This window comes from Diadema setosum, chromosome 12 (assembly GCF_964275005.1).
Source record: "Diadema setosum chromosome 12, eeDiaSeto1, whole genome shotgun sequence".
Classification (NCBI taxonomy): Eukaryota; Metazoa; Echinodermata; class Echinoidea; order Diadematoida; family Diadematidae; genus Diadema; species Diadema setosum.
Genome location: NC_092696.1, coordinates 16,242,408 through 16,251,774, shown reverse-complemented (window position 1 = coordinate 16,251,774; position 9,367 = coordinate 16,242,408). Strand labels below are relative to the sequence as shown.

The 9,367-nt window shown below is 39.6% G+C and overlaps 1 protein-coding gene across 1 annotated transcript in view; it reads right to left on the bottom strand.

The window, feature by feature from the left end:
* Positions 1-2,854: 2,854 nt before the first annotated feature.
* The window catches only part of LOC140235754 (uncharacterized), a 60,236-nt gene continuing 53,723 nt past the window's right edge, over positions 2,855-9,367 (bottom strand). Inside the window, exons 12-14 of the mRNA XM_072315767.1 lie at positions 7,751-7,812; positions 4,578-4,726; positions 2,855-3,503 (exon numbers count right to left, since the gene is read on the bottom strand). Of these exons, the coding sequence (XP_072171868.1) occupies positions 2,892-3,503; positions 4,578-4,726; positions 7,751-7,812 (823 nt within the window). The 3' untranslated portion in view covers positions 2,855-2,891. The remainder of the gene's footprint in view (positions 3,504-4,577; positions 4,727-7,750; positions 7,813-9,367) is intronic.

Genomic DNA, 9,367 nt, shown 5'->3' with positions numbered 1-9,367 from the left:
AAGTCCTGCTTTTCCTCACCACAATGTCAAGTTGGATTATTTTGGCGTTTAGGTTTTGTGGTAACATGAAACTCCTGATGAAATTTTGAACAATGTAATGGTATGAACAGCAGCTTTTTGCTGGGTAGATGCTGTATACTTTTCATTAATAGAGAAACAGAAACATTGATTACTTTCTAAACCTTCAGTAAAGAAAAAACAAAAAGAAGAAGTTAATGATTTCAGTAATTCAAATTTTCTGATAAATGGAGCACAATTTTGAGACTAGCCATTCACAGATTTAAAAAAAAACAGAATTTAAAAAAAAAAAAAATCCAAGGAAACATACATGCCAGCAAAACACAGGAATAGGCTAGCACTGATTTTCAGCATGAATGAAGAATTTCTAAATGGGTATAATTTCTCACACTTTGGCATACGTTTTCTTCTGCTCAAGCACAAAGTTTTGTTCGTATTTCTTGCTGGCAAGCATGAGTGGCTTATGTACAAACAAACAAAATTTTGGCATCACCTTCAGTTACTTGCAGCCCTTTTTTTTGGGGGGGGGGGGGGGAGGGGGATGGAAGTCAAGCAATGTTTTTATTATCCTGACATAGTAAAATGTACTTGACTTGCTCCTTTCAGAAGGCAGGGAGAGTAATATTACTATGAACATATGTCAGTAATAATATTAATTCTTATATTTTCCTTACTATCATTACACACATGTGACAGACTGTAGCCTTTCCATCCTACAATCCATGTGGATTAATCCAAACCTTTAAGAATGCTTTGTATTTTGAACACAACTTGTCCAATTCCCTCAAAATTCATTGATACGTTCACAAGATACATATTTTCCAGGAGTAAAAAAAAAAAATCCCTTTCTCACTGATAGATAACTTGTACTCGAGAGGGATGGCTCATTTCAAACGCCGTATTTTCAGAAGCAGATATGTGAAAACATGAGAAAGTGGTCAAATAATTTTAAATCTCAATAGTGTGATTATTCATATTTAATGTTATTTGGCTTCTTATCAGCTGTTGACATCAGCTGACCTTGGTAACAAGATAAATGACTTCTGCGTAGTATTATTACAATATCTCCCTGCAATTATGAATCATTTATTATTCATCATGAATTATCAATCATCATTTCCCTGTTCTTTAAAGGGATCGTATGGTTTTGGTTGAGACCTAATTTCAGGTTTCCAACATTTTTTGGTGAGATAATGAGAAACCTCTGGCCCTTATGAAATATGAAGGAGCATGTAATTCCATGAAGAATTCAACAATTATTTGATGAAAATTGGTTTTGAAATGGCTGAGATATCCAAAACAGAGCAATTCTAATAAAGTGTGGGACCCACCTCTTACTATGATTGCTTTGTTTTACTTTGTTTTTGGATGTTTCAGTCATTCCAAACTTGATTTTTATCAAATAAACTTTGAATTCCTCTTAAAATGGTATGCTCTGTACTATTTCAAAAGTGTTTTCTTGGTATCTCACAAAAAGTTAAAAGCCCAATTCTCATCTCCACAATACTGCCCATGGAATGGGTACGGTTCACATAGCCACACCTCTTCAGTGAGTAATACACATTGCAGGGCTGCCAACTCTCACGCATTGAGCGTGAGACTCACACATTTTGGTCCTTTCTCACTCTAAAATTTTATTTCATTTGCATGCATTTCTATTGATCTCACTCATTTTGACTCCTAAATTATAGCATTGGCCTATGGGAGTCTCACTCTCAACTAGTTTCCAGTGTTGGCAGCCCTGACATTGTTTTTAATTCTTGACATTGCATGGAATAAAGTCATTGCCAACACGTCACAAGTGTTTTCACATAACAACGGTGAAGTATTTGTGTCAATAAAAAGAAGGGGATTACAGTAAATTCTGCCTCTCCAAGGGAATCTTATTTTATAGGCCTGTCTGTTGCATGCATTTCTGGAAATTGCACTGAGAGAAAAAGCTGCTAGTATTGCCTTTAAAAAAAAAAAGAAAAAATGTTTTGGAATGCATCCTTCACTTAAAAACTATGAACTTTAAGCACGGCAAAAACTTGACACTTGGTATTTCCATCTTTCAAATGTACAGCAATCTGATTAGGCAAGATAGGCGATTGTCATTTGCTGAGTTTTTTCCCTTTATCAATAATTCTTTGTAATTCCTTGGCATCAAGAAATAAATACATACTGCCCTCTATGGTAAACTGCACCTGCCTCCTACATTTTGGCATTGGCACAGTTAAATATAGTACACAGATTTTATAGCTCACTTAGGCATAAAAAATGTGATTCAAATAACCCTTTTATGTCAAGTGCCTTAAACTACATTTGTACGAGGAATGGAACGGATTATACTGGCAAGAAAATTGCAGAATTCTAATCGGGGAAACTGAAACAAATGCACATACTTGTTCAAGTTTTTTCAAAGTCCCGTCACTCACAACCGCAAGGCGTGTATGTTTCTCAAAATGACAGGGGAATAAGTTCTTATACACAGACATCATACCTGCAGAAGCAGAATATGTCTTCTGTCTGTTAACCTCTTGACTGCTTTGAGTGCTGACTGGCACACAAAAGTTTGAATTCCCTTTGGCAAATGGGTTTCAAATAGCGAAGGTGGGCTTTTAGGAGCGAAAAGCCAGAAACATTGGTGGCATGAAGCTTTTGCGAAGCACAGCTGGTGGGTTTTTTTGCAGCAGGAAACTTTCGCGTATTGTCACTGGCATTCAATGCACTGTGCAGACAAAACATTTTGCCTGCATTTTACTTTCACAAATTTTGGCTCGAGAAATTTGCAAAAGTTTCTGCTTTAACAGTAAATGCCTCTAGAGGAGGAGAGTGCTTGGACTGCATTGTTGATGATTATAAGAGAGAGAAAAGCTGACAGGCTGAAGTCTTCATACTAGTACACTCTCCTCCCCATCCCCCATACGTCGGGTAAGCCGAATAAGTTCCTCGCGCACTGCGTTCGTCACCTGCGGAGAGTACTGCCCAGTCGGGTACCTCAAGTTGCTTGATACGTCCAGCTCATCGTAGAACTTGTCCACCGCCTTCCCGACTCCGTGCTCGCGGCTGCTGAGCATCGCTCGGACCTTCCCCTCGCTTGGTGGCGTGGCTTCCGAACTGAGCGATCTCTCCGTCCGAGGGGGCTTGGAGACGTTGGCGACGCTCGCCTCCGGCTTGCGGGCCGCCGGCTTGGAACCGCGACCCCGTGACCCCGTCACGCTACGGTCGAATGACCACTCATAGTCGGGCTCACCCTCCAGCAGAGCCACGCTGCGCTTCCGCAAGGGCGCCCTCGTGGAGACCTCGGGGCTCGGCTGCTGTTCCGTGTTCTGCGTTTCTAACATGTCCTTCAGCATGTCTGCGTAGCGCTCCACCGCGCCCTGTCTCCCTCTCAGGCTGTCGCCATCAGGACGACGCTCCTGGGCCGTCGACGATCCAAACTGATGACCCGGCAACGACCTCGGGGGCTCTGGAGACGGGTTGACCCCGCCCGGTATGGAAGCCTACAAGTAATAATGACCAGAAAAAAAAACCAAATAAATTCTGTATATGCTCTCCTAAAACAGACAATATTTTATCGTAATAAAAGCAGAAGTACAACTGTACAGTACAGTGTCCAAAAACAAGACCAAAATCTTTCAAGCAGGCAATAGAAGGGAAAAAGTCATGAAATAACTCATGAAGATGTTGTTCTACTCCTGTCCATTGAGTCACATTGCAACATCAATGTACAGTGGACTCCCGTTAAAACACAGTTCTCGGGACCGACAGTTTTCTGTCGTTATACCGAAATTTCGTTATATTAAACCAAACAAATAAACAATAAAAATACATAGAGTGGATAGTGTTGCGGCCAGAAATTTTACTTCGTTAAAACCGGAATTTCGTTATAACCTTGCTCGTTATAACGGGAGCGCACTGTACTGACAAATGCATTTCTTTTACATTAGATCAAGATGGAGACAAAGCAATACAAGGGCTAAGAAAGTTATGATTTAAACACAAAACACTTTTTTTCTACTTTTGTTTTGTTTGATGTTGTTTGTTTTTTGTTCCACTTCTCTTTTTTTTCTTTGAACTCTTCTGATCAAAAGTGATTAAAGCTAACCTTTGATATATGATGACATAAATGGTATCCCGGGGTACCAAATAAAAATCAGCCATTTTGTTGAATTATTAATTTTTTTAAAAAAGGCTGTACCCTGGGTGCCAAAAAGAGGAAATTATTTTGGTGCTGGAGCTTGCGCGCGCTAGCCACTACACTGCACTGCACTAAAGCACACGCTCGTGGTATCACAGCTTCCATGCACGCATAGTATAACATGCAGTGGCATGGACGTGAGGTGGCGCTACATAACGCGGTTACCCGGGGTACTACGGTACCCCGGGGTAACGCGTGATGCATCATATGGCCTATGGCAGGCCTATATAATACCTTGAACAGATTTAAAAATCTGGTGTTGATTGGAGGGAAGAGAGGGAGGGGCAACAGCCTGGACAAAATGATCTAACTTCATACAGGAAGCTTCCGGTACTTGCACCCCGTTCACACTCAAATCCTAATGCTGCCAACCCACCGGTTCCTGTGATGGGGAGAGCCTGGCCACCTCATCACCAGCCTGGTAGGGACTCCAGACTAGTCTGCTGCCCTCCTGTGGTGGCTTGCTGACAGGGACCACCACCACTCGACTGGTGTTGCTCAGGTCCGAAGTTTGCGTCATTCCGTCTGTGGGATTGAACAGACATGGATTAGAATAAACAAACAAAAATCAGGGGTACCTATTTAAAGATAATATAAAGTTTTGGTACCTCAAAAGTTTCCCTGAATTCTTGTGTTTCAGGTTAAAGTACCTTTCATATAACTGACACTGTGAGACTTACTCGCCCCAAAGTGCTCTCATGTCTCAGTAATCATGCAATTAACTGCGACCAGCAGCCCCATACGCATAGCGTAATGGGGCTTCACATTGTAACATTCAGGATCACGACAGATTTAGTATCGCGGGTAAATATAAAAAATATCCAAAAATTTCTTCAATTTGAAGACTTACCAATTAAGTTGAAGTATTGAAAACAGGCTTCGGGCAACGTTTGGTTCTGCCAATAGTCCCTTTCTGTTCGAATTGATGACTGAATGTGACTCGGTCAAGTGGACCTTGGGAGAGCTACATACACTGAATACCACGGCCAGCGCATGCGCACACAAACATCTTATCCGTTCATGGATTTGAAATTTGTGCGCATGCGCTGGCCGTAGTATTTAGTGTATGTAGCTCTCCCAAGGTCCTCTCGACCGAGTCACATTCAGTCATCAATTTGAACAGAAAGGGACTATTGGCAGAACCAAACGTTGCCCGAAGCCTGTTTTCAATACTTCAACTTAATTGGTAAGTCTTCAAATTGAAGAAATTTTTGGATTTTAAGTTAATATTTACCCGCGATACTAAATCTGTCATGATCCTGAATGTTACAATGCGAAGCCCCATTACGCTATGCGTATGGGGCTGCTGGTTGCAGTTAGCTATGCGTACACGTGTTTTGTATGGGGCTGCACGCTGCTGGTCGCAGTTATCATGCAGGTTTCGTACAATACGTGTACTACCTCGCCACGCCGTCGAACGGCGGTGGCTCTGGTACGAAACCATTATTGCATGATTACTAAGACATGTGAGAGCACTTTGGGGCGAGTAAGTCTCACAGTGTTAGTTATATGAAACGTACTTTAACCTGAAACACAAACTAAGACAAGGAAATTCAGGGAAACTTTTGAGGTACCAAAACTTTATATCATCTTTAAAGAGTGGATGACAGTAAACAGGCTACAAACTAAATACATGCACCAATGGCAAGTTGGTAAAGGGCTAAAGATTGATTCTGGCAAATGTTGAATATAAAGACATCTTCGCTAGAGCTGTACTTCAACCAATCGAGCCCAAGAAATCACACTTCTGGTGTCTATTTGTCTTGTTATCTTTTGTATGATATTTTACCATTCATTTCAGAGTACAAATTTTTGATTTTAGCCCTATTTCTATACATAGTTTACCATTAGTAACTTCCACTGCAGAATTATTAGAACCCTCAAAGCTGCTTACTGTAAAAGTGGATATTTTTGCACGACTAATTTTTCGCGCTTGGCCGGATAAGAAGAGTTTCATGTGCTTTTAATTCTGCGGAATCAAGACATCACGCACAGGAACATATGGCAAGCAAAAATATCCGCGTGCTTTTATTTTCGCGCTAGCTTCTGGTTGCGCGAACTGTGCGAAAATTTCAACACGGGAAAAATTTCCACTTTTACAGTAATTTGCATCTGACCTTTAAATTGGCGACATAGTTTTGAATACTTAAGTTAACACTGTTTTTCGTCTTAAACTTGCAAATCTTGGGAATTTTTGGTTTCTGATATCATGCTGATGTACTGACTCTAAGCAGTCCAATCTACTGGTGTTTCTCCAATAGGAATGTTATAAAGTATAGGACACACACTGAAATTTGCTGAGTTGGAAAGACCATGATTGGGTTATGGTGACGTAAAGGTTTCAACTCCAAACTTACTGCTTTTAAATTTCTAGTAGAAATATAGTGTGGCCCGTCTTGCTTGCAAGTACCATATTCTAACTGACCATCATTCCCCCAATTAAAGGACAAGTTCACCTTCATAAACATAAGGATTGAGAGAATGCAGCAATATTAGTAGAACACATCAGTGAAAGTTTGAGGAAAATTGGACAATCAATGCAAAAGTTATGAATTTTTTAAATTTGTGTGTTGGAACCGCTGGATGAGGAGACTACTAAGGCTCATGATGTCATATGAGTACAACAGTATAAAGAAAATGGAAAGAAAATTCAACATATTTTCACTTTTTTCGCATAATAAAAGAGCACTTGACTTGCCTCTTTCTAAAGGCAGGGGGAATAATATTACCCATAACATATGTCAGTAACGAGTCAAGGGAATGTGCACTTTTTTCAAAAGATGAAATTTTGTAAAATTCTCTTTATTATTTCCTTATATTGTTGTACGCATGTGACATCATACACTGCAGTAGTCTTCTCATCCAGCGGTGACTGCACAAAAACTTCAAAAATTCATAACTTTTGAACGGATTGTCCGATTTTCCTCAAACTTTCAATGATGTGTTCTACTAATATTGCTACATTCTCTCAATCCTTATGTTAATGAAGGTGGACTTTCCTTTAACCCCATATCCGTTGATGCCTGTTGGGTACTGTACAAAACCTATGGGGATTTCAGAAACTTTGCAAGGAACAGGTTAAAGGAATGGTATAGTTTCGGTTGAGACCTACCTTCAGGTTTCTACATTTCTTAGTGAGGTAATGAGAAAACTTCTTATAAAATGTGAAAGACCATATAATTCCAAGAGGAATTCAGCGTTATTTTGATGAAAATTGGTTTTGAAATGGCTGAGATATCCGAAACAGAGCTATCCTAATAAAAGGGGGGATCCATCTTTTATCAGGATCACGTTGTTTTACTTTGCTCTTGAATGTCTCAGCCCTTCCAAACCGATTTTCATCAAATAAACTTTGAATTCCTCTTAGAATGGTATGCCCTGTACTATTTCATAAGTGGTTTCATGGAATCTTGCAAAAAGTTAAATGCCCAATAACCCTCATCTTCACCAATACTATACCATCCCTTTACTGTGACCTTATTGCATACTTTGCTTCCATAATGATGCACAACGCTGACAACGGCTACTGCCCTGGCTAGGTCTACCCACCTCTTAGCACATCTTTCTGCTTCCGCTTTGCACTCGCTGGCACCACGTAGTCGCCGGCCAGCCTGCAGATGGGGAAAAAAGAACAACAACAAACAAACCTTTAAACAGGAAGAACCCCGGGACGAAAGCACAGCTAGTAGATGAGCTTTATGATCAGCCCACTCAAAATCGTACCAATTGTTTCATTCGTTTCATTGTTTCATTTGGCACGTATAATCAGAGTTATAGTTATTCAACATCACAATTTACCACATTGTTTTCCTATAGACCTTGCACATATGTCAATGTCAGGGCCATATGCCTTTAAATACAACGACTCATCATGGCTTCACAACAATGATCAATCTGTGACACAGAAAGGGTTAAAGTCCAACAGGTCCACGCAACCAGGTTTATGTGGTTTGACACTGTATCTTTTTGTTTCATCTTTGTTATTCACTGTTAATATTTCATAAATCACATTAAAAACCTCTCTTTCATCAAGGTCCCATTTTGTCCACACATCACTGTTCACTGTTTAAATTCTGATATCAAAAACATCTACAATGCAAAATTCATGATTGATCTTCAAATTGGCAACAAATTTTACAAGATTAGCATTAATGTTTCCGACTCACACTGGAAGATATTTGTATACATTTTTTTGGATTTTGTTCACATCTAATGGGTTAAACCAGCCCATCTCTTCTCTATCCCAAGTAGGGTAATAATGCAGTATATTCAGAATTGATAGGTCAATTTCTGAAGGAAAAAAAAATGCCTAAATTCCTGGTCATTACATAATAAAATGCTGAAGAGAATTCAACTCAAACACCAAAAGTGGACCAAAGAAGACACTTTCTCCAAAACATGGTAGAAATCATGTGGTATTTGAAGACTACTTTTTTTCTCCCTTCAGTTATTGTAGACGCCATATATTTCGCGAGTCTCAATTTTTGCGAATCGGGAATTCCCGACGATTTCGCGAGTGGTTGAATTCGCGATCACGGAGTCTTTGTACTGAACGGAGAAATGTACATGCATACATCACATCCACGTCGGGATCAGAGTCAATATTTTTGTGTGACTTTAATTTCGCGAATAGCACCTGACTCGCGAAATTCACGGAAATAAAAACCTCGCAAAATATTGGGCGTATACAGTAACCCGTTGAGGACGTTTTGATTTTGCTACAACACGCATTTCCCATAGACATCTGCCTGAGTACTGTATACTCGGGACTTGTCCTCAGCGGGTTAAAATTGACAAAGAAAATCTAAACTTATACATGCGACTAGTTAGTACTAAGTTGGCTAAATCATAGTATTGTATTTTAACTTTTTTTTTGGTTAGATTTTAGTTTTTCCTGCAAATTCGCATTTTAGGTATGAACAATTTCAGAAACTTCTGATACTTTGCAAAAACGTTGAATAAAGTGAAAACGATATTCTTCCACCTTACATTCAAAGAATTTATACAGACTACAGTGTGAATTCCAACCCTACTCCCCAAAACTCGTATTAATTATTTGTGTGCCATTGGTGAAAAAAAACCCTGTGTTTCACATTATTCTGAAACCACAATGCATGAACGTTTTTGGAAAACATTCTATTTTTCAGAGCCATGTAACTTACCATA